The 27,040-nt window shown below is 39.2% G+C and overlaps 1 protein-coding gene across 1 annotated transcript in view; it reads left to right on the plus strand.

The window, feature by feature from the left end:
• The first annotated feature begins 16,371 nt into the window (after positions 1-16,371).
• The window catches only part of LOC125790057 (oxysterol-binding protein-related protein 10-like), an 80,733-nt gene continuing 70,064 nt past the window's right edge, over positions 16,372-27,040 (plus strand). Inside the window, exon 1 of the mRNA XM_049473171.1 lies at positions 16,372-16,952. Within this exon, the coding sequence (XP_049329128.1) occupies positions 16,738-16,952 (215 nt within the window). The 5' untranslated portion in view covers positions 16,372-16,737. The remainder of the gene's footprint in view (positions 16,953-27,040) is intronic.

Here is a 27,040-nt window from a genome sequence, read left to right on the forward strand (position 1 = left end):
CATCTTTTTTTTGTTATTTCAGTCATTTCTCATTTTCTGTAAATAAATGCTCTAAATGAGAATATTTTTATTTGTAATTTGGGAGAAATGTTGTCTGTAGTTTATAGAATAAAACAACGATCATTTTACTCAAACATAAACATATAAATAGCAAAATCAGAGAAACTGATTCTCATCCATATTTATTCCTACCTAATATCAGTCTCCTATTTGCCTGTATGCATGTCTCCAGGGCAGGTCCCTTATCTATAATATAAATTAAAATATTAGGATTTATTGGAGCTGTGGGTGTAAAACAGCACTGGGATGGAATACTTGGTGTTTCATGGTTTTAAAGTAAAAACATTTCTAATTGAATATTTTTAGGATCCAGCTATTTCTGTTATAGCATTTAATTGTTATTTAACACATTCACACCACCAGGTGGTGCTGCTGTTCTTACTGCACAGTTACTTCTAAACTCTACTACACATCCTCTAATACTACACTATACTCTACTATACTAATACTGTACATCTGCCTCTAATCAATTCAGCATCACCAGGCCAGATCCCACAACTAAAAAAAAGACCTGCAATCAAATCCTTACACCAATCATCCATGATCTATTTAAAGTTACAGCCAGAATTCTAGAACTGCTGTGAGTATTTAAGAACCTTTCCAAGGAAGAATTCTAAGAATTTCTATAAGTATTCTAGATCCCTTTTTAACCCCAGCTCTAGTCACTGTGAGAATTCTAGAATGGCTGTGAATATTTTAGAACCTTTTTAAGGTCACAGTAAGAATTCTAGAGCTCCAGCTTTAGTCACTCTGAGAATTCTAGAACACCAGGTTTGGTTACTGTGAGAATTCTAGAACCTTTCTAAGGTCGCTGTGAGAACTCTACGTTTGCTATGATCATTCTGGACCCTTTCTAAGGTCGATTTTAGAATTGCTTTAAGTATTCTAGAACCTTTTCTAATGTTGCTGTGAGATTTCCTGAAATACTGTGAGCATTCTAGAACCTTTCTAAGATCACAGTAAGAATTCTAGAGCTCCAGCTTCAGGTTTAGTTACTATGAAAATTCTAGAATGGCTGTGAGTATTCTAGAACCTTTCTAAGGTCACTGTAAGAATTTTAGAATTGCTATAAGTATTCTAGAACCTTTATAAGGTCGCTGTGAGATAGAATTGCTATGAGCATTCTGGACCCTTTTTAAGGCCACTGTGAGATTCTAAAACTGCTGTGAGTATTCTAGAACCTTTCCAAGGAAGAATTCTAAGAATTTCTATAAGTATTCTAGATCCCTTTTTAACCCCAGCTCTAGTCACTGTGAGAATTCTAGAATGGCTGTGAATATTTTAGAACCTTTTTAAGGTCACAGTAAGAATTCTAGAACTCCAGCTTTAGTCACTCTGAGAATTCTAGAACACCAGGTTTGGTTACTGTGAGAATTCTAGAACCTTTCTAAGGTCGCTGTGAGAATTCTACGTTTGCTATGATCATTCTGGACCCTTTCTAAGGTCGATTTTAGAATTGCTTTAAGCATTCTAGAACCTTTTCTAATGTTGCTGTGAGATTTCCTGAAATACTGTGAGCATTCTAGAACCTTTCTAAGATCACAGTAAGAATTCTAGAGCTCCAGCCTCAGGTTTAGTTACTATGAAAATTCTAGAATGGCTGTGAGTATTCTAGAACCTTTCTAAGGTCACTGTAAGAATTTTAGAATTGCTATAAGTATTCTAGAACCTTTATAAGGTCGCTGTGAGATAGAATTGCTATGAGCATTCTGGACCCTTCTTAAGGCCACTGTGAGATTCTAAAACTGCTGTGAGTATTCTAGAACCTTTCTAAGGTCACAGTGACAATTCTAGAGCTCCAGCTTTAGTCACTTTGAAAATTCTAGAACCCCAGTTCTAGTTACTGTGAGAAGTCTTTAATTGATCTGAGTATCCTAGAACCTTTCTAAGGTCGCTGTGGGAATTCTTCAACTGCTATGAGTATTTTAGACCCTTTCTAGACCACCATGAGACTTCTAGAATATCTGAGTATTCTACAACATTCTAAGGCCACTGTAAGATTCTAAAACTGCTATGAGTATTCTAGTACCTTTCTTAGGTCACTGCAAGAATTCTAGAATATCAGTCAAAATTAAATAACTAATTATCTGATAAATCTTAAACCTCAATGATCATTTTAAAGTCACTATGGACATTCTAGAACTTCAATGATATATATAGAACCATAGTGACTTATCTCTAGTTATAGTGAGACATTGTGAACCACAATGATCATTTTAAGGTGAGTAGCGAAACGTGAGAAATGGAATGAAAAATACAGAACCACAGTAAGAATTCTAGAACAACAGTATTGCAATTGAGAAGCACTGTGAGATTTCTAAAGCCACCAGAAGATTGCGAAACTGACCATTTTAAAAGGGAACATATTATATCTCTTTTTACACTGGTTAGAATAGGTCTATGGTCTGTACAAAACATGTTCATGAGAATCTTTACACAAAAGAACAAAATCACTCTCACATAAAGAGAGATAAAAATCTCACCAGCTCAATTCCTACCTGTTTCAGTCTCTTTTAGAATGAGCTGTTTAAGGGCTCTGTCACTTTTATGCAAATAATATGTTGTTGCAGGCCACGCCCTATGTTTACACTGGGCGTTTAACACACGTTAGCATTAGCTTTTGCTAAATGGCAAAACGCAAACAAGCTAGTTCATGCCTAACTTCCTATCTGCTGACTGCAACGGACAGTAGGTACAGATCCCTCCCTCAGACAAAGTCTGCTTGCTGGCTTATCCTGCTGACTACTCAAATGGTGTTTCTTCAACTGATCTAGACGGTGGAGCTCTGGTGAGGGTTGACAGATGAGGGGTGGAGCCAGGGTGTTTTTATACAGGTTTCCTTATTGTGACATAACAATAAAGGAAGAGACTCCTGACACCAAATTCTTTCAGCTTATTCAAAGAAAACGGATGGATGGATTTTTTTGGTGTTTGGAGTGTTTCAAGGGGAAATTACCAAAGTGGAACTACAAAAGCACACAGAAAGTGAGTTTTGCATAATATGTCCTCTTTAATGTCCCTGATTTATATTTATTCTAATAATTATATGTATTTCCGAGCTACTGTAGAGTAAAAAGTTAAAAGCCACACATTTAAAAGTTCATGAAGTTCTTGTTCTCCTCACACTGATAGAAGAACCCAATTACCCTCCTCTGGACTAACAATGGATGGAAGTCTCATTTAACCATTTAAAACATCCCGAAACTTCGTCCATCTCCAGCCTTGCTGTCACGGACTACATCTCCCAGCATGCTCTCTGCCTCCTCCTCATTAAAGCTGTGCTGATAGAGGTGTGTTCTGGTTTTGCTCATTACAGAGATAACCTTTAACGTACAGGCTGGAGATTTCAGATTGGGCCGGCTGTTAAACGCAGCACCGGGTCTGAGAGGGACTAATGGGCATGTTGGGTCTGAGAGGTACATGAGGTCGTGACCCCGGATCAGAGGAGGTTTCAGGAGATAACTGCTGAAGTGCTGCTTCTGATAATCATCTCCTGATCTTATTTCTTTGAACTTTAACTTCCAGAAGAGATCCAATCCTCCTTACTGACTGAACTTCACTAGAACTGCACAGTCCAGCTCCATCACACTGCTATGAAATGCCCAGTTCTGCATGGCGAATGCTGGATAATTGAATAATTTAATAATCTGCATGTATAGGAAAGTGTAGGAAAGTGTGAAATTATTAGATTGTTTGAGTTTAATCTCTAAGTTAGAGTTAAGTTAAGTTAGAGTCTTCATCTTGAGTTCAGAGCTACAGGTTTGAGAGTTTATTCATAAGGAGTTTAAATAATGTTTAACTGTATAGCCACAGTATTGAAGGCCATAGAAGCAAGTTACCAATTTCTATACTGCAAAACTCACTGACTGTGGTATCTGCACAGGTTGCTGTGGGGTTCTGCTTTGCATGATTTCTGTGGTATCTACTCTGCATGAGTTGCTGTGGTATCTGCATGGGTTTCTGTGGTATCTGCTCTGCATGGGTTACTTTGATATCTGCATGGGTTGCTGTGGTGTCTGCTCTGCATGGGTTCCTGTGGTATCTGCATGGGTAGCTGTGGTAGCTGCATGGGTTTTTGCTTTGCATGGTGTCTGTGGCATCTGCTCTGCATTAGTTGCTGTGGTATCTGTATGAGTTGCTGTGGTATCTGCTCTGCATGGGTTACTGTGGTATCTGCTCTGCATGGGTTGCTGTGGTATCTGCTCTGCATGGGTTGCTGTGGTATCTGCTCTGCATTGGATGCTGTGGTATCTGCATGGTTTCTGTGGTATCTGCTCTGCACAAGTTTCTGAGGTATCTGCGTGGGTTGCTGTGGTATCTGTGTGGGTTGATGTGGTATCTGTATGGGTTGATGTGGTATCTGCATGGTTTCTGTGGTATCTGCTCTGCACGAGTTTCTGAGGTATCTGTGTGGGTTGCTGTGGTATCTGTGTGGGTTGCTGTGAATATACTAAAAATTGAATCAACAAGAGTGTGTAAATTGCTTTATCTACCTTTTAAAAAACTTCTCTGGGTCTACTTTTTGGGTAGTGCACCTCCTGGTGAGAGATTGTTGACTGTTAGTCATGCCTCTACGGTGCACTAAAAGACATTTTGCAAAGTTGACAGACCAAAGAATCGAGAAGAGCAGGATGGTAAAAAATGCCTGCAGTCTACTTCTTTCATACATTTTCTTTTAATTTGTTTTAACTCGTGTACAGGTTTGGGCAGGGGGTGTATTCTGAGGGTCTCTGCTGCTTCAGGGCTGAATATAGTGGATATGATGGTCACTGATGGTGTATTTGGGTCAGAAGAGCAGCGTTGTGGTGTTTATGTGGCTCTGAGGGACCGGCGTGGGCGAACAACAGCTCTGTCCTGTCAAAACACGTCAAAACATCAGCAAAACATCAAAAGAACATCACATACAGACAGAGAGAGAGAGAGAAATGGTGCCAGATTTAGTACATTTATCCAATACATACAGTACCAGTCTAAAATTTGGACAATCTTTTTCTCATTTAATGTTTTTATTCTCAATTTGTATTATTTTCTACATTGTAGATTCATATTGAAGTTATATTGATAATGGTGGAATGCATAGGCAGTTATGAAGTGAACAAAAAAGTGTTAGCTAGCTATCTATCTACATATTCACAGATGTTTATATAGATGCATCTCTGTCCTGGTACATAAATTAATTCTTAGATCCTATTTGTAAATTTTGATTACAGTGTTTTCAGTGTCCTCACACTATTAGCATAGCTGCCATTTAGCTACCTTTTATGTTTTTGCTAATTCTATGCTAAAATACATATAAAAAGTAACAGGAGTGAGTTCCAGTAAAAGGAGTGATTTTTTTTTGTCGTAAATATCAATTATTAGAACATGCAGTCAACCATTTCTTTAAAATAAAGCCTTTCTTGAGAGAAAAGCAAAGGAATTAGTGGACTTGCTTTTAAACATGCTTTTTAAATGTAACATGAGGTTTGGTAACAGGACTGAGAAAATGAACCATGTAAAAGAAACCTTGTAGGAACCTTGTAAAAAATGAGGTAAAGCTGCCCGAGTTTGACCGGTTCATGTTTTGTATAGTTAATTTTTATATTTACTAAATTAATACCTAAAATCAAAAGAGGAATTTGTTTTTTTATTCTTTATATGATTTTTATGGTAAATACAACAAATTCTAATTCAACTGCATTAATAGAAACAGCTGTATGTACAGTATTTACAGTATTTATGAAAATATTTATTAATCTATAGCAGTAACCCATAGAGAAATGTGTGTAGTACAGCCCTAGGTTATCCTGAGTTACTGGATCAATGAAGGAAAGCAGGATCCGCTGACTGCAGCCGTTATTATAATCAGCGTATACAATAAATAAATAATACACGTCGATAAATAACTGTAAGCAGCCTGCATTAACAGCTCAGCGCTGGAGTGATCTGAGTGATAAAACGTATGGAATATTCAGAGACACGGCGTTTACACTCAGCCTACAGCATACTTAATGCACCCGCCGCTACATTAACATTAGCCTGAAGCTACAACAAATCTCCTGCTGGAGCGTGACGGGTCTGAAGGACACAGGTTTAAAATGAGTGTACAGTAATCTACACAATATTCTATATGCTACAGGAAAGAGTAAAGACAGTATGTGCTCTTTAAGGGCTGTAAATAGTATTAAAGCTTAATTTTCATGATTTTATTTTAGACATATCAAAGCAATAGTTTGATGAAAACTCAAATTAATACTGGAGCTAGTGAGCTTGAGGTGTAGGGAGAGTTAGTTATGAGATTTAATCCAGTCTAGGGAAGTGTTTCCAGAGACATGAATGGAAAAAATAATATTTTAATCTTAATTAATTTAACAATTACATATTAAAATTAGTGGTGTCTTTTAATTAAAACAAATCAGTCTGATTAATCACAACAGATTTAATTGACACTAATCAAATCTTTCCTTTAATAATGGGTATTTAAATGTAAATAAAATCATCACAAAAAATAATTTTGGTAACACTTTACTTGGATGGTCCATTTTATGCTTAACTGACATTCAACTAACACTGAATTGAATGTCCATTAAATTTAACTTAACCCTATGTTGAATGTAAATGATTCAAAATAGAACCTAACACTAAACCTAACCCTAACCCTAACCTTAACCCTTAATCAACCACAAAATCAAACCCTACAACTAACCCTAACCTTAACCCTTAATCAACCATAAAATCAAACCCTACACCTAACCCTAACCTTTACCCTTAATTAACCCTAAAATCTAACCCTACACCTAACCCTAACCTTAACCCTTAATCAACCATAAAACCTAACCCTACACCTAACCCTAACCTTAACCCTTAATCAACCCTAAAATCAAACCCTACACCTAACCCTAACCTTAACCCTTAATCAACCATAAAATCGGACCCTACACCTAACCCTAACCTTAACCCTTAATCAACCATAAAATCAAACCCTACACCTAACCCTAACCTTAACCCTTAATCAACCATAAAATCGGACCCTACACCTAACCCTAACCTTAACCCTTAATCAACCATAAAATCAAACCCTACACCTAACCCTAACCTTAACCTATGCTTAAAATCGAACCCTACACCTAACCCTAACCTTAACCCTTAATCAACCATAAAATCAAACCCTACACCTAACCCTAACCTTAACCCTTAATCAACCATAAAATCAAACCCTACACCTAACCCTAACCTTAACCCTTAATCAACCATAAAATCAAACCCTACACCTAACCCTAACCTTAACCCTTAATCAACCCTAAAATCTAACCCTACACCTAACCCTAACCTTAACCCTTAATCAACCCTAAAATCTAACCCTACACCTAACCCTAACCTTAACCCTTAATCAACCATAAAATCAAACCCTACACCTAACCCTAACCTTAACCTATGCTTAAAATCGAACCCTACACCTAACCCTAACCTTAACCCTTAATCAACCATAAAATCGGACCCTACACCTAACCCTAACCTTAACCTAAGCTTAAAATCGAACCCTAAACTCAATCCTAAAATATTAAGATAAGCGTTTGGGTTAGAGTTGAATGTAGGGTTACATTCAATAGAGAATCATTTACTTTTACCTTTTAGTTCATTTGCATTTAATAGACATGTAGTTGAATGTTAGTTGAATGTCAGTTGAGCGTCAAAGAGGCCATCAAATGGACCATCCAAGTAAAGTGTTACCGTATTTTTATTAATGAAAACAATATTCTGTGATTATTTGTGCTTAAAATCATGATTAAAAATGTAAAATCATGATTAAAAATGTGCTGGTACTTCCCTGTAATTTTTGGGAGGGAGGCAGTAATATTAGTGTACTTTTTGTTGCTCTGTTATACTATCTCAGTTAGTTAGTTTTGATGCTTTTTATATGAGAATATTTTAATTAGAGTTACTGAATTTAACTGAGAGTTTAACTAAAGGAAATAAACACTTGTCTAGCTCCATATTCCACACCTTCAACAGCCTGAAAAGTCAACTACATTTGTCAATTATTATTTCGATTAGAAAACCACTAAAAGTAGAATAATGTGAAGGTTTTAGGAAAAAAACAACCATGATAAATTCAGGAATTTCAGGAATGATTTTTATTTATAAAAGTAAAACTTAATGTAAATGTTTTTAAGGAATCCTTTATGACGCTTGAGAGTAAAGACGCTTCTAAAAGTCAAAGCAAATGTAAATGTACTGTGAGGAATCCTGAAGGGTTCTAAGGGTTCAGGAAGAACCCTGTGTGATGTTTGCTTTGCTAGAACATCAGCAGCTCCATGCTAATAGCCTGGTGAAGGTTGAGGCTGCAGTTAGTTAGCATTGTGCTGATGGCTGTGGGTCTGAGGGTAGATTTAAGGCTGTGGAGCTGATGAGCTCAGCGCTGCCGGACAGACGGAGGCAGAACACTGCACTTAAATCAGAACCGACAGCAGCGGAAGAACGGGTCGGACGGGTCAGCATGTCTCAGAGAAAGAGAGACGAGATGTGGGGGAGGGGCCAGAGCCCATTGGTACCTTTACCTTATACAGATCCTCAACACTGAGCTTACTGACCACTCTAATACACAGTTTTGAACATCTCTGCTGGATTTTCTCAGTCAGCTTTATGAGGTAGAGTCTCCTGGAATTCAGGCTTTCAGTTAACAGCTGTGCTGAACTCATCAATAGTTAATTACTTGAATTTCTTGCCTCTTAAATGTGTTTGAGAGCATCAGTTGTAAAGCTGTGAAGAGGTAGAGTTTGAGTAATGTTCTAATCCAGATTATGAGAAGCAAGAAATACTCAACTAAGTAAAGAAAATGTGTAGTTGCAAAGACCATTAAAAATATTATGATGATGAAACTGGCACTCATCAGGACCGAGAGTTTCATCTGTTGTACAGGATAAGTTCATCAAAGTTACCAGCCAATCAAGCTCCCCAGATCTAAATGCTTCTTCACAGAGTATTTTGGTTTGTTTTACGCTTTTAAGTTACTACATGATTCCTTATGTGTCCCTTCATAGTCTGGATCACTTCACTATTCATTTATATTGTGTCCAAACTTTTGACTGGTACTGTATGCACTTGCGGTCCAATGAAAAACATCTACCTCAAAAACAGCAACTTTAAAAGAGTGAGATAAAACATTCTTAACTTTCAATAGAAGTCAATGTAAAAATAATTTATTTCAGGTCATTTTGGAGTTCACTTCTGTTGGTCTATTCATCAAGAAATTTTGTGTTATGTAAAAAATTATGTAGAAAACTTAAAATTTTAACTACTTGTTTCATTGGAGAGCAACAATATAACACTTTAACTCTGTATAAATGGCAAAATTTTAACATTCTAATTTATAGGAAGAGATATAATCTATATAGTATAAATGATTAGAGCTGTGTTTTGATTATACACTGGATCTGGCCAGAAGAGGGTGTAAATATGCTCCCCCCTAAAAAGGCTCTCAGACGTTTTTACTGTTGGGTAGTGTACCTCCTAGTGAGAGATTGTTGACTGCTAGACATGCCTCTACAATGCACTCAAAGACATTTTGCTGTTGACAGATTTTGAGAGGAGGGCATCAATCATTGGACTGGGAGAATAAAGATGGTCATTTTGATAAATTTACCACCATCTAGGTCATCTACACTCTAAGAAATATAAGTACAGATTTGTACTTAAAAGAGTACAAAGCTTGTCGCTGGGGCTGTACCTTATATTGAGGTACAAAAAAGTACCTTTCAGTGAAAGTACTTTTTTGTACCCATGGTTTTTGTGCCAGTATAGATTATAAAGATTATAAACATTATCATCAACTAAAAATGGCTCAAAAACTTGATGATACAAAATTGTCTGGCTTTCAAATAAAAAATGTGCAATTTAAATATATACTGTTCATTAGTACAGTGATGCAGAATACTGAATGTACCTTTTGGCTGGTTAAATGGTACAAATCTGTACTTATTGCTGTTAGAAATGACTTTGTACTTCAGAGGGAACAAATCTGACCCTGTAAAGACCAATATTGTACCTTTGAGGGTACAATTATAAAGAATGTACCTTCGAGTACAAAAAAGTACTCATATCGTACCTCTGTTTTTTAGAGTGTAGGACCAGGACTGCTACAAACTAGAAAAATTATCTTTAGCAATGAATCCGTGTTCTGTTTGGGATCTGATGATGTTCAGGTTTGAGTATGGAGTTCTCTTGGTGATTCTCTTCAATCCTGCCTTTGACGTGGACTGAAGAGTTCACAGTGTAAACTGCAGGAGTGATTAATGATCTGAGGATCATCTCATACAGTGACAGTCAGTCACTCCTAGTAGTGATAGGAGGAACACTAACAGTGATCTCAGTCATATGAACAGAACATCCTGCAGATACACATGTTGCTGCCTCTCATGCAGAACTTCCAACTGATAGCAGCATTTTTCAGCAGGATAATGCTCACCCAGACACAACAATGGTTTCCCAGGAATACAGAAACGTCTCCACCAGATTGTAGCACCTCCTCGTCCTGCCCGTCTCCAGATTTATCACCATTCAGCATTTATGGAGCAGCTGGGACTCAGCAGCTTCAGCTTCAACCTACGAGTGTAGAGCTACAGGATCTACAGGCCCAGCTGTAGCAACACCTGTTGGTAAATGTGCTGCAGGATCCATACAGAACCTGTAGAACCTGCATACCCAACCGTCTCAATCTCATCTTATATCCAGCATAGAGGAACCAACAGGGAACTAGAGCTTCCATTTAATTGTATACATATATAAGTAGTATATAAAGAGTATAAGAACAAATCCATACTGTCCAGGCAGAACCCAGACCTGTGTTTTTACTGTGTTTATGTTCATTTGTATTGATCGAGGTAATATTTGTATTGATTATGAATAATGAATATTAAATGTGCTGCAGATTTACAGACACAGGTCTGTGGTTGCTGATTTGGTTTACCCTTCACTGAGTCCTTATTATGGAAATCTCTCTCTCTCTCTCTGCTGGTAATCGGTGCTCTGTGAAAGCAGATCTCTTTGTGTGAGTGTGTGCGTGTGTGTGTGTGTGTGTGTGAGTGAGTGAGATGGAGCTGGACCAGTCAGTGCCGGTTGCACATCGATCTAACAGTAGCAGACCACTGCCTTAATGGATGAGACAATTGTTTGTGTGTGTGTGTGTGTGTGTATTCGTGTATGTGTTTAACTGTTTATTTGACGTCAGAAGCAGGTTTATCTCTTGCTTAGGCAACAGACCCCAGCCTCGGCCTTGAGGAGGACTGGACTGTGGTTATGGAGGAGGATGGATGCAGGTCAGCTGAGAACAACAGGTTCTAGCAGGAAAACTCTAGAAACAAAGTGCAGCAAGAAAAATTTAATCCCAATAAACACGTATGACAATTAGTAATAGTGAATATAGTGTATATAGAGTCTTTGGCGAAAGCCCTGTCGAAGCCCAGGTCCGCAGCGTCTGGAACCTCGCAGATCCTGCCGTACTTGTACGGCGGGGGCGGAGCCTATCCCCTGGGCAACCGGCGGGACCGAACTGGAGGCGGTGGGGAAGGAGGAGGGCGAAAACGTATGTCAGCGTCTGCAAGCAGGGGAGAACAGGTATGAGGGAGGTCTTTTAAGGACAGGTGGGAGTTGGTGATTGGCTGAGAAAAGTGGCGTGATTTCGAGTTTCCCGCTAGAACCTACGCGGAGCTTTCAGTTCCCTTAGTCACAAAACACACTTTTAATTTTTACATTTACCTAGACAAAGATTTTGTAAAATATGTAGGTAAAAATAAAGATTCAAAATGGGTTTTGATGCTCCAAAGCAGATGTGGGAACAAGTCACTAGGTTGCACTTAACAATTAAGTCTGTAGCAATGGCACTCCAGTACCAAGACAAGTCCCATGTCTTAGAACTCAAGTCCCAAGTCTTGGCACTCCAGTTTTAATCCAGTCCTAAATCCAAAGGCTTGAGACTCAAGTCTTGTCCCAAGTCTGGGCACTCAAGGCCAGAGCCAAGTCCCAAGTCTTAGCACTCAAATCCAGAACCAAGTCCTAGGTATCGGTACTCAAATCTAGAGCCAAGTCCTAGGTATCGGCACTCAAATTCAGAGCCAAGTCCTAGGTATCGGTACTCAAATCTAGAGCCAAGTCCCAAGTGTTGGTACTCCAGTCCCATGTCCAGTCGCAAGTCTTAGCACTCAAGTCCAGAGCCAAATCCCAAGTCTTGGCACTCAAGTCCCAAGCCTTGGCACTCAAGTCCCAAGCCTTGGCACTCAAATTCCAGGTCTTCTCAAAGTATCCAAAGTCCAGTCTTGATTTCCAGTTCCAAGTCAAACATCTTGGAACTCAAGTTTAGAGCCACAGCCCAAGTCTTGGCACTCAAGTGTCAAGTCAAGTTCCAAGTCCCTGTGAGGATGTGATTGCATTCAGACTTTTCTTTATTGATACATAATATGGATCACCAAGCTTTATTGACAAAGTGATTGGAATATTGCTGTTATTTGATGAATGTTTCACCCTATCGATCATGTAGTTTCTGTCAGCAACAATAGAATCAATGAATTGAATATCTTAACTTATCTTAACAACCAAACTCTTTATTTTGCAGAAGATACACTACATGAAGAAAAGCGTTGGGACAGCTGCTCATTCATTGTTTCTTATAAAATCAAGGGTATTAAAAAGAGATTATCCTGCTTTTGGAACATTGCTGTGAGACTTTGATTGCATTCAGCCACAAGAGCATTAATGGTGCCAAGTACTTGACCAATGACTATGATATTTCCAGGGTTGTCCAATAATAATGCTAAGAAGCCCTGTGATCTCAGTGTCCGGTTACTTCTGAACTGCATTTTATATCCCTGCTTTAATAAATTACACCGGCTGAATCTGTACCACCGGGTCCTGAGGTCACGGTATCTGGATGATGTTTTACACTGACTGTACAAGGCCTTCACAGATACAATCCATAAACTCAAGGACATCTTTAACACTGTGCCTCTGCAGCTCCACCTCATCTCTCAGGCACTGGATTTAAAGATGTTTCTCTAATCTGAGACAAAATTTAATTCTTGAACAATTTTTATATAAAAAAACAATCTGTCTGCAAAGAGCTGAGTCAGGACCAGAACATCCAAATCCACAGTCAGGATCAATCTACCAACAACTTCATCAGTACAGCATCCTCTTAAACCAAGGTTATTAATAGGGAATTTGTTCCCCATAGACTGCTGATAACAGGGTGCTACCTATAGGGTGCTGGTGACTGGACACTCCCCACAGAAAGCTGTACACTGCCTACAGGACACTGCCAAAAGGATGCTGCCCACAGGACACTGTTTCCAGGATGCTGCCAAAACGACTGCTGCCCACAAAATGCTGTTCATAAGATGCTGCCCACAGGACGCAGCCCACAGGATGGTGCCCATAGGACGCTACTTACAGGATATTACCCACAGGATGCTGTTCACAGGATGCTGCTCAAAGGACATTGTTTACAGGATTCTGTTCACAGGATGCTTTTCACAAGATGCTGCCAATATGACGATACCCGCAGGATGCCACAAACAGAATGCCGCCCACAGGACGCTACCCACAGGATGCTCCCCACAAGATGCTGTTCACAAGATGCTTTCCACAGGATTCTATTCAGAGGATGCTTCTCACAGGACACTGTTCACAGGATGCTGCCCACAGGATGCTACACACAGGACACTACACACAAGATGCTTTCCACAGGACGCTATTCATAGGATGCTTCTCACAAGATGCTGTTCACAGGACGCTACACACAGAATGCTTCCCACAGTACGCTACCTACAGGATGCTATTCACAGGATGCTGTTAATAGGACACTGTTCGTAGGACGCAGCTCACAAGATGCTTTCCGCAGGATGCCTTTTAAAGGACGCTGCTCACAGGACGCTAATCACAAGTCACTGTTCGTACGACCCTGTTTTATAGGACGCTGCCTACAAAACACTGCCTACAGGACACTGCCCACAAGTCGCTGTTGTTGGACTACTCTCAGAGCAGCAGTGACACTGATGTGTTTAAGAACTCCAGCAGCACTCCTGTGTCTGATACACTTAAAGAAACTGGTGAAATGATACCAGAGTAATAAAGTATGTCTAAGGTCTTATTGTTTGTGTTTTATGTGACTATTTATTATGGAGAAATAATAGTTAAAAACTGGGTATTTTACAATAAAAGGTTCATTTAAAGGGGCAGTTCAAGCAATGTTTGGCTACGTTGATTGTTGGGCTGCATTTTGTTTATATTTTAGATGGTTGATTGGTAGATTTTTGTGTGGGCTGTGGATCTTAGGAATTGTTTAAGCTTCCAGTTGTGAAAGGTAAGGTATATACTGTATACCCCTGTATTAGTGTATTTGTATATAGGGAATGTATATTTATTTGATATCACACAGATATACAGATATACCACAAGTTCCTCAGCTTTTTATGGGTTATGTTGCACTCCTGCCCTCAGTCTCAGTGGAATCTCTAGTTTGTGATGTGTTTTTGTTGCTTTGTTGTTTTAATGGGGTTTAAATCGGGACTTTGCTTGGATGGAGTTGATCGATTCACTCTTTTTTCATCCTGCCAGGATTGTTCTAAACTTGACAAGTGAAATTTTTCACGGTAATAACTGTCTCTGATGGACCAGGCGGCTGCATCTCCAGCCAACACTTAAACAGATTGGGAGAAGCATTTGCTGTGTTCACGTAGATCCTTCACGCTAACTCTGGATGATGAATGGAAGCTGAAGTTATTCTCTCCAAACTTTCCATTCGGACTATAAAAACTCCTCGTTTTTTTTCAGGGTATTGAGATGCAGGAGCTCAGGATCAGCACTCTGCATCAGGCTCTGCTGTAATGGATCTGAGGATGGATTTTTCAGCCCAATTTAATTCAGTTTTTGGACAGTGGTCTGACTGAAGCTGCAGCTTTACTGTAAATGGCCTCCGAGACCATCATTAAAGAAATATAATATTGTGTCTGTCTGTTTCTGAGGATGGAGTGATAGACGGGCAGACAGACCGAGTCAGTCAGGATGAAGGATGAGGAGCGTGCAGGCCTTTAGTGACTTTATTACTTACTGTGAGACCATGATAATAGAGCCTGAGATTATACTTAGACCAAAGGAGCTGAAAACTCAGTAGAAACTCTGAAATCAGTAGATCAGTCCAAGCCTATATATCCAGAATTATCACAACAGATCCAGCCCATAAACAGATTTATAGAATCAGTAGAGCAGATTCTGACCAAAGACTGATCAGACTCAGTCCATTTACCTCGAACCAGCACAAATGACCCCGCACACAGATCTAGAATCAGCAGAGCGGATTTAGCCATAGATCGTTTGACCTTCTCATAAAACCTTCACTCCATCCATACATTGATACATCCATCTATTGGAAATCTGTCGGTCTGTCCATTCTGCCTTTAGTCCATCCATCCATCGGTCCGTTCATTCGGCCTTCTCATAAAACCTTCAGTCCATCCATCCATCCGTCTGTCCATTTGACCTTCTCATAAAATCTTCAGTCTATCCATCCATCCATTCATACATACATCTGTCCATCCATTTGGCCTGATCTTTATATTAAATTTAATGAAGAATGGACCAATAGAAATGCTGCAAAGTTACTTTGAATAAAATCAGTTTACAGTGATTCCCATTAAAACCAACCTATCCACCTACCTACCTTTAGTCCATCCATCTATCTATCCATCCATCAATCCATTCATCAAACATTGACCGAGCTTGTTGGTTGTCTAGAAGCTGCTCAACCAATTAAACTGAACCAAATGGGTTAGTCTAGTCCAATAGATCTTAGATTTTAGATCATCAAGTATCTATTAAATGATCTTCAAAGACAATCTGAGACCATCTGAAACCTGTAGGCACTGTAAATCCATGTGCACGTGCCTGTTTTCCACTTTTCTTCATAATGTGAGTCTGATAGTGATCTTTATATTGTATCAGAATTTAATGAAGAATGAAGCACCTACAAGACACTAGGAGCACCTAAAGAAATGCTCCTACAGGACACTGAATCATACAGAAGGATCTCTATAGTTAATGTGAAGCTGCTGCTTTAGAGAGACATGCATGCATGCTTTGAAACTCCTCGTATGTGACGTCACAACACGGTAGGAGGATGGAAATGCACGCGCGCGCCACGTAGAAGCCCTCGCGCGGGTTTGGGCTGCGGATAGAGGGTGGATGGTAAAGGGGGGCGCGGGGCGCGCGCTGCGCGTGCCGGGCTGGGCTGGGCTAAGTGGTGGGCGGTGCTTCAGCTTGTTGGAGCTGCTGGAGGGAAGGAGGAGTGTGCGTGTGCGCGCGCCTGTGCGCGTGCGTGTGTCTTCCTAGAGGAGAAGACTCACTCAGCGCGCGCGAGAGAGAGAGACAGAGAGATCCACCCACCGCTGCAGTGTAAACACCCCGCGCTCGTGCCATGCCACTGCCCACCGGAGCACGCGACGCGAGCACGGGCACCACGGGATCAGCGCGAGCGCGGCCGCGGCGCGTATAAGGCCGAGGAGGAGGAGGAGAAAGAACAGGAGGATGGAGGGAGGAGGATCAGACAGATAGAAGCTCTTCTGGACCGGAGATGGGTCCGCTGGTTCCGCTGGTTCTGATGGAACTGACCCACGCCCGCAGATAAAGCCTCGAGTCCTCCGCACGCGCGCCATGGAGAAGACGCTGCACGCGGGCCTGGATAAGGCGAGCTGGGCGCGCAGGACGGGTCGGTCCGCGCAGGGTTCTGCCCCGGGATCCGGGTCCAGCTCCGGCTCCGGTTCCGGCTGCGGTTCTCCGAGCCAGGGCTCGATGGGGAGGCGCAGTAAAGCCCAGCTGGAGGGAGTTCTGAGCAAATACACCAACCTGCTGCAGGGCTGGCAGAACAGGTACAACCAGCACTACCACCTATTATACCATGTTGACCACCTATAATACCATTTAGACCACCTATACCACCATATCAACTCGAACACTTACAACACCAACACTACCACCTATAACACTACCTACAACACTAACCTGCTGCAGGGCTGGCAAAACAGGTACAACCAGCACTACCACCTATTATACCATGTTGGCCACATATAATACCATTTAGACCACCTATACCACCATATCAACTCGAACACTTACAACACCAACACTACCACCTATAACACTACCTACAACACTAACCTGCTGCAGGGCTGGCAAAACAGGTACAACCAGCACTACCACCTATTATACCATGTTGGCCACATATAATACCATTTAGACCACCTATACCACCATATCAACTCGAACACTTACAACACCAACACTACCACCTATAACACTACCTACAACACCAACCTTCTGCAGGGCTGGCAGAACAAGTACCAACACCACCTACAACACCAGCACTACGGCCTGTAATACCATATAGACAACCTATAATATCATATAGACCACCTATACCACTTACAACACTTACAACACCAACCTTCTGCAGGGCTGACAGAACAGGTACCACACTTACCACACCACCACTACCACCTAGAACACCAGCAGTACCGCCTATAATGCTATATAGACCTCCTAAATACCATCGTATCACCTAGAACACTTACAACACCAACAGTACCACCTGTAATACCATATAGATTACCTATAATACCATATGGACCAGCTGTAATGCCACCATAACACCAACACTACCACCTATAATACCATATACAATGTCTATATACCACAATACCCCATACCACCACTTATAACTCCAAGACTACCTCCTAGAACACCACATGCAACACATAGAACACCAACAGTACCACATATAACACCAACTAAACTACTTGTAACATTTAAAACACCTATAACACCAACACTACTGCCTATGACACCACTTATAACACCTACAATACAAACAATACCACTTATTACTACCATCTATAACACCACGTAGAACAGCTATAATGCCACCATGCAACCTAGAACACGTACAGCTCCAACACTACTACCTATAACACCATATATAATACATAGAACACCAGCAGTACCACCTATAACACTACCTATAATACCACCTGTAACACCTATAACACTAACACTAACAACTATGACCGTCTTAGTACCACCTATAATACCATTTATAATACCAACACCACCACAATCCCTAACACCAGTACTTGTAAAATGCTTGCTGGTTGCTGCCTCGTATTTGTCCACACTAAATTTATACTGAAGACACTGCCGTGTTGTAATTTATGAAGAATGTTTTTGGGTCAGATTTCCATCTTATGAGTTTAATCAGTGTGGTCAGTGTGCTGCAGAATTCTGCATTTTTTCAGTAAACACTTTTCCACTGTGCTCTATCTATAGAACACATAAGAATCTCCCACATTTGAAATGATAGTAGCATGTGGCCGAGTAACCTCACACATTTCTCTGCCCTGTGCTCTACTTATGACATGGGTTTATGGTCCAAACACAAAGGTCATTCTGGTTATAAAAAACGATGGAGTATTTTTGTGTTCTTAATTTAGTAATAAACACCACTGTGAGCATGTCTAGAAAAGCTCAGATAATACATTTTTGACAATAAAGCATAATTTTTGTCATTTTTATCATACCATGGTGACCACAGCTTATCCAATTCCTGGAAATGAGCATGCTTATGCTGTGCAACAATGACAGTATTTGTCTTCATGAGGAAATGCATTTTTCCATTTTACTTTATACTGTATATAAAGTACCAGTAAAAAAAGTTTATACACAAACCATAATACTCTGTATAGAAGTATTTAGGTGCTCTTATCTGAGGAGCTGTTAACTTGTGGTTTCTGAGGCTGGTAACTCATCCTCACGAACTTATCTTTTCCAACAGAGGAAACTCTTGCTCTTTCTTTCCTGAGGCGGTCCTGATGAGTGCCAGTTTCACCATTATAACATTTTTGATGGTATTTTTTGTGGTTACTGCACTTAAGGATACTTTCAAAGTTCTTGAAATTCTTCATTTGTTTCTTAAAGTCATTTTTGTTCTTTATTTAGTTGAGTATTTCAGTATTTCTTGTTTCTCATAACCTGGATTCGAACATTACTCAAATATTCACTATTCTTCACTGTATACCTGTAACTCTACCTCTTCACTACTTTACTTTAACTGATGCTCTCAAACACTTTATTAAGAGACAAGAAATTCAAGTAATTAACTCTTGATGAGTTCAGCACAGCTGTTAACTGAAAGCCTGAATTCCAGGAGACTCTACCTCATAAAACTGACTAATCTAAGCAAGAGGAGCTACTTTGAAGAATGTCAAATATAAAACATATTCTGGTTTGTTTGAACATTTTTTAGTTTAATAAACAATTACATGTTTTTCTTTATAGTTTGATGACTGTAGTATTAAAATCTACAACACAGAACATTTTAAAATAATGAAAAACACTGAATTTACTGTATATAGTATATGTATACATTGCTGCTTACTGCTAGGCATGTAAATAAGAAAATTAAAACTGAATGTGAAATATGTTTTTTTTTTTCAAACCTTATTATTTTTTTAACAATAGCATCTTTTTTTGCTTAAATATAAATATCCAGTTTACATTCCAAATCCACTATATTGCACATGAAGCCACAATTAGCACCACTGAATAATTTAAATAGTCTAAATATAAATACTTTTAATATCTTAGCAGACATACCAACAAAACACAGCATTGTTCTGTATCAATTATTTAATCTTTCTACTTATTTAGGCATTTTTGGTCAAATTATTTTAGTCGCTGAATAATGCCTTTAATTCTGTGTTTTTTCATTATTTTTTTGTATTGTAGATTAATACTAAAGTCATTTGAAATTATGTACTGAACAAAACAGTGTTAAACAAACCAGAATATTGATGAATATTCAGTGTGCACCTGTTTAATGCAGTATACAGTGATTAAACACACCCTGTGTGATTATTTGCTTTGTAATGAAGTTCACATATAAAACATATAAAAAGGGTTAAATTGCGCCTCCACTGAGTTATGCAGTGGAGACACATTTCCTGTATTATGGCCAGCTGTGCTCTGGCAGTGTGCTGCAGTGTGTTTATGGGGAGTTTTGGCTTCACAATCAGACTGACTGTGAGGATCGGCTCTGGAGTTACAGGTTTAAATAGAGCGTTTTTATGTATTTAAAACATTTCCTGTGCTGATTTATCAAATATTACATTAAAACACCAGCTGTTTCAGTGTTCTCTCAGTATTATCTGGTAATTTGTCCTCTTTTACTGTAGTAACAGATGTTGGAACATTGCTGTGAGGAGGGTTTGATTGCATTCAGCCTCAAACTCATCCAACCTAGTGCTGGGGGGGCATTACACCCCCCTGACACAGGCCTGGCGCTGGGCACCATTAGTGCTGGACTTATCTGCTCATGCCTGTTTAAGAGCGTCCCTTTAAATTAGTCAATTATTAGTTATAGAGACTATATATATATTGGCATGCCAAAAGTCATGGGACAGCAGTATGTAAACTAATCATAATAACCTGCATAAGTAGTGAGATATCTTGAATATATCTTGAAAGTGAGGTTGAACACTGATTAATCAAATCAAATTAAGTCCAATTTATTTACTGTATTAAAGCGTTTTACAGAAATACCTTTCAGTATCAACACAGAGAATCAAGATCTGAATATAACTGAAGCAAGAGAGCCAGAAGGTAACATAGACACGGAGGAAACACTAGCTTTGGTTGCGTGTAGTGGGCAGGCTAACATGCTCATGGCAAGTTCACTAGGTATAATGCAGAATAATATCGCCATAAGCTTTCATAAATTACTCTTTTTGAGTTGCATTATTAAATGTGTTATTATTGTTATTACATACAAAATCAGCGTTATGTCATGGTTGTTTGCTAAAATAGACAAAAGTTTACAGATTTTATTTGCTTCTACGTAATGTTTGAAAATATTACATTCATAAGAAAAATAGCACTGATAATTATTTTGCTGCAGTTGTATATTCTTTTTAAATAAATATGTTTCTGTGTTTTGTCATATCGCCAAGAACATTGTTATGACAAACATACCGTGTACTGGTCTCTGAATGGAGAACGAGCTAGTGCTTAGCGTAGTTAGCAGCTAATGCTAATGCTGCTCCAGCAGTGCTAGCTGGGGTTAGCAGCAGGCTACAGGCTGATAATACTCAGCTTTGAAAGGAGAAAGAGCTAGTGTTTTGCGTGGTTAGCGGCTAATGCTAATGCTGCTCCAGCAGTGCTAGCTGAGGTCCGATAATACTCACCTCTGAGTAGCAAAAAAGCTAGCGCTTAGCATGGTTAGCAGCTAATGCTAATGCTGCTCCAGCCTTGGTGCTGGAGAACTAAACTGAAACTCCTATATAACTCTGTACTTCAGCAGAGAGGCTTTACTGCTCCTTAATACCTGACTGATAGAATTCATACATAAGGAGCACCGGATTATAAGGAGCTCTGATGAATTTTTGGGGAAAATAAAGGATTTTAAGTGCATCTTATAGTGTGAAATATATGATACCCTAAAATGTAAATTGTTATATTATTATAGAGCCACGTCATCCACACCTAAAGACAATGCAACACAAAGGTTATGATGGTGACCGGCAGTGTCTGGCTTGAATTGGCTGGTGTCCTATGACATTTGGCATGTATGTCATTGTACTGTGAGTGTAGAACTTAAAACCTGGCTCCTTAAAGTGTCTAAATACTTACGTAAATATGTATAGTTATTGGATACACAGCTCTGTAAAATATTAAGAGGCCACTTCAGTTTCTGAATCAGTTTCTCTGATTTTGCTATTTATAGGTTTATGTTTGAGTAAAATGAACATTGTTGTTTTATTCTATAAACTACAGACAACATTTCTCCCAAATTACAAATAAAAATATTCTCATTTAGAGCATTTATTTACAGAAAATGAGAAATGACTGAAATAACAAAAAAAAGATGCAGAGCTTTCAGTCCTCAAATAATGCAAAGAAAACAAGTTCATATTTATAAAGTTTTAAGAGTTCAGAAATAATCAATATTTGGTGGAATAACTCTGGTTGGTTTTTAATCACATTTTTTTTTCATGCATCTTGGCATCATGTTCTCCTCCACCAGTCTTACACACTGCTTTTGTATAATTTTATGCTGCTTTACTCCTGGCTTGTAATCATCCATCTTCCTCTTGATTATATTCCAGAGGTTTTTTAATTTGGTAAAATCAAAGAAACTCATCATTTTTAAGAGTTTTTAATATTTTTTTCAGAGCTGTATATTGTTTTTTCTACACTCAGACTCCTCCAGTTACAGGTCTGTAAGTTATTAGCTGTTAACAGATGCTGGTTTGATGAGGCGTGAACGTCTCCGGACTGTGGTTATGATGTCCGGTGATGCTCCATCAGCTCCCTAATGCAGCCGTTTCCCCTCCGCCCTGATTTAGTGGAGTAAGAGCTGCTCAGCGAGGCTCAGGCTGGCCGACTGACTTGGACGGAGAAGAGCAATCCATTATTATCTCCTGAAAAACTCATCTCACTTTAGCTGTGGGTGTAGGAAAATATCAGGAAGCTTCAGTATTGTGATATTTGTTTTGCGATACTGTAACAATTGTAAAAAAAAAACTACAGTATTCTAGATTATTTATAATAGTGCATCTCAAAAAATTAGAATCTAATTTAAAAAAGTTGCTTTATTTCAGTAATTCAGTTCACAAAAATGCGAAACTCATATATTAAATAGATGTTTTAAACACACAGAGTCTCTATTTTAAGAATTTATTTCTTTTATTTTTGATGGGTTTCATGGCTTACAGCCAATGAAAACCCAGAAATCAGTGTCTCAGATAACTGTGAGCAGTGTGGGCAGTGTGCCAAGTCCTGCTGGATAATGAAATCCACATCTCTGTAAAAGTTGAGCGAGTGAGTGCTCTATAAATGGGGTGAATGAAGCTAAAAGCTAAAAACTTTAAATAACTAAAAATGAATTACTTGTTTTGAGTATTTGCTTAATTTTAGAAAGTAAAATAATGTATTTTAGTAAAAAAAGCAAAGAAAGTGTCCCGTATATTTCAGTTTATCCACAGAAAACAGGTTTTACTCTGTAAAGCTCTAGCAGCATTACTGCTACTGTGAGCTGATTGGTTGATTAGTGAGCTGATCCTGAGCTGAGATACAGGTAGAGCATGTTTAAAAGGCTTATAAATTATGAAAAATGATGTCTGTGGTTCTGAAACATTTGACATAGTTCTGTGTTGAGGACATAAATACATATTTCAGTATAAAACTGATCAGACATTTAAAAATTCTGATTTTGCTCAGTTTTGGCTTCATATGAACATGTTCATGTTGGACTCACTTTAAGTGCGTATTCTCCTCTATAGAGATTCTCTGGTTTGGCATCACTAGTTCTCGCGTGTGTTTAGTTCTGGTGTTTCTGAAGAGCAGCCAGGTGAAAGAATCGTGATCGTAATTTGTGAGCCTGTAATTAATTATCTGAACTCTAGACTAATTTATTATTTATTTATTATTTTTTATTATTTTTAACATGAAAAATCGAATTGTTATATGGATTTGTGGAATAAGGAGATGGACAGCACGCATGTATTAACGTTTAAACTAATCTCGTGTAGTCTATGTCATTACTTATTTATTTATTATTTTTATTTATTTGTAGTTTTATTTGTCTTTTTTTCTCTTATATAATTATCTGTTTGTGAGAAAACCCTCTTGTCTGAGTTCTAGTGCTGAATATTGATTTTTACCGTATTCAGAAAGTCGGCAGTTGGCAGAGTCACAGTAAGGTGTTTTTGAGCATTAAAAAAAAGCAGTATATGGTTATTTATCTAAATTTTAGTATAATGTAAATATTGATGTACAGTAATATAATAATAGGCTGTCATATTGCTTTGTGGAATAATGAGATGCATAGCACTTATGTATTTGTGTTTACAATAATGTTGTATAGCTTGTATTTTATTATTTATTTATTTATTTTTATTTAATACGAATATTTCTGTTATTGTTTAAGTTTTCCCCGTTATAATTATCTATTAATCAGAAAATCCCCGTGTCTGAGTTCCAATGAATCAGTCATGTAGTGTGAAAGGCTGTAAACTCAATGAAGGCAGGCTGAGACACACAATCACATTCATGCCTGGTTTAAACAGCAAACCGACCAGTCTGGCTCCACCTCTGGTCTCTATTTCATTGATTCTGGTTGCAAATTCAACAATATTGACTTCATTTCTATGTAGAAATTCAACAAACACAACTGCAATGTCTTTACTTTCCACAGTTATGTATTGGTTTAATCATGCAGTTAGCTTCATGCTAGCTAATTAGCTCCTGTAAGTGATTGGTGGACCACCTGCCCGAGGTCTGCTGGATATATGTGTATATGTTTGTTGGCCCAACATGCCGAGATTACCTGTGCTTCAGTGAGCTGGACTCGTGCCATGGCTGGAGGAAGTGGAGATTGTGGTGTTAGCATGAGCGCTGTGCTAACAGTGAGATCAGGCTAAAATCTTTTCTGCTCTGTAAATTCGCTGGGATTCGCTTTCCCTGCCTTTTGTTTCCTTTTCTCCTGGGCTGAAGAAACAGGAAGCCAACCCGCTGACCCCATAACAGAGCTGCACAGCCAGACGCGAGTGTGTGTGTGAGTGTGTGTAAGAGCAGCCGCGAGTGTGTGTGTGTGAGCAGAACGCACTCACAGAAATCTGTGTCCTTGGGCTAGCGCTGTTATTAGCGTAGCGTGGCCCAGTTCCTCCTGCCTCTGCTGTTCTGCTGGCGTGAATACTACTACTGCTCTCACTGTGGGGAGGTGAGGGTGGTTCTGGTAGATGTTCTGGAGAAGGTTTCCTCAGACAAGCTCTGGAACATTGATTAACCACGCCCACAAATTTGAATAAGGCCATGGTTCAATTCCCAGCCTGGGCATTTAAACTCAAACTACTCTGCATTAATTAACTACCAAAGAGTCCTTGGCTAAGACACCTAATTCTGCGCATCATCCAAGGTGGAAGCTATGTTGATGCTAAGTTGTTGGTAGGTGGTTGCTAAGGTGTTGCTAGGTCTTTGCTAAGGTGTTGCTTGATAGTAAAATACAAATATGTTTGGTCAGTAGAGTGGTGTCCCCCAAACTATATAACCAGTATGGTTGTTGCGGTAGTGGTAGATAATCTATCCAAGGTTGTAGGTATGGGGATGCTAAGCTGTTGCTGTTTGGTTGCTAAGGTGTTGCTAGGTGGTTGCTAAGGTGTTGCTTTATGGTGTAATACAAATATGTTTGGTCAATAGAGCAGTGTCCACCAAACTTTTGACCAGTAGCTGGTTCTATGATCTTGCTAAATTTGGTCTTTATAACTTAATAGCTATTGTGATGCTTGGTGGTTTCTAGGTGGTTGCTGTTGTGTTGCTATGTGATTGCTGTTGTGTTGCTATGATGTGCCTGGTTGTTGCTATGGTGTTGCTAAGTGGTAGCTAACGTGTACAAGGTGGTTCTTAATGTGTTGCGATAGTATGCCTGGTTGTTGCTATGGTGTAGACTAAGTGGTAGCTAATGTGTCCAAGGTGGATTCTATGGTGTTGCTAAGTTGTTGCTTGATGGTGAAATACGAATATGTTTTTTTCAAACGAGCAGTGTTGAGTATAGAGCCCCAAACTTTTGACCAGTAGCTGGTTCTATGCCCTTATAGACCAAATTTGGTCTATATAGCTTTATAGCAATGGTGAGGCTAAGTTGTAAATAAGTGGTTGCTAAGGTGTTGCTATATGGTTGGTATGATTTAGCTATGATGTGCCTGGTTGTTGCTATGGTGTTGCTAAGTGGTAGCTAACATGTCCATGGTGATTGCTATGGTGTTGTTAGGATATGACTGGTTATTGTATTGGTTTTGCTAAGTGGTAGCTAACATGTCCAAGGTGGTTGTTATTGTGTCGCTATGGATTGCTTGGTTGTGGCTATGGTATTGCTAAGTGGTTGCTAACATGTCCAAGGTGATTGCTATGGTGTTGTTAGGATATGACTGGTTGTTGTATTGGTTTTGCTAAGTTGTAGCTCATGTGTCCAAGGTAGTAGCTACGGTGATGCTAAGGTGTTGCCTGACACTGAAATACAAAAATATTTGGTCAATAGTGCAGTTGTCCCCCAAACTTTTTAACCAATACCTTGTCAAATTTGATCTTTATAGCTTTATAGCTATGGTGATGCTAAGTGGTTTCTAGGTGGTTGCTAAGGGGTTGCTAAGTGGTAGCTAACATGTCCAAGGTGGTTCTTATTGTGTTATGGTATGGTATGCTACGATATAATTGGTTGTTTCTGTGGTGTCGCTAAGTGATAGCCAATGTGTCCAAGATGGTAGATATGGTGATTCTAGGTGGTTACTAAGGTGGTCAATAGAGCAGTGTGACCTTGCTGAATTCGGTCTTTATAGCTTGAAAACGTGTACACTCATGTTAAGTAGTTAGTTTTGTCTGTAGTCTACAGCAGAGCGCTCGTTCTCCTCAGACAGAACCAGAACCAGAACACTGAAGCAGAAGACTGAGCCGGACTGTGAGACGGGTCGACACTTAAACCAGAAACCCGAGACACAGATCAGCTCTGACGGCTCTGCCCTTACTGAGAGCTCCTGTCATCAGAACTGACTGACTGGATGTGTTAAGAGGAAGTGTGAGAGTGTGTGTGTGTTAGTGTTTGTGATGTGTGTGTGTGTGTGTGTGTGTGTTGTTTCTGAGAAGCTTGATGGAGTAACTAGATGCACCTCTTGCTTAAAGGAAAAGTAGTTTGCTAAATTCAGATTTACACAATTTCCTCTTTTTATAGGTTTATAGTGGCTGTTAGACCAACCAAAATACTCTGTGAAGAAGCTTTTAGATGCTCTTATCTGGGGAGCTGTTTGTTAACTTGTGGTTTCTTTGAATAACACTTTCTTTGAATGTCATCTTTATAAGACTCTATAGACATACTCATAACACATTATAATGCATTCATAAGGCATTATAAACATGA

Source organism: Astyanax mexicanus, unplaced genomic scaffold (assembly GCF_023375975.1).
Source record: "Astyanax mexicanus isolate ESR-SI-001 unplaced genomic scaffold, AstMex3_surface scaffold_34, whole genome shotgun sequence".
Taxonomy (NCBI): Eukaryota; Metazoa; Chordata; class Actinopteri; order Characiformes; family Acestrorhamphidae; genus Astyanax; species Astyanax mexicanus.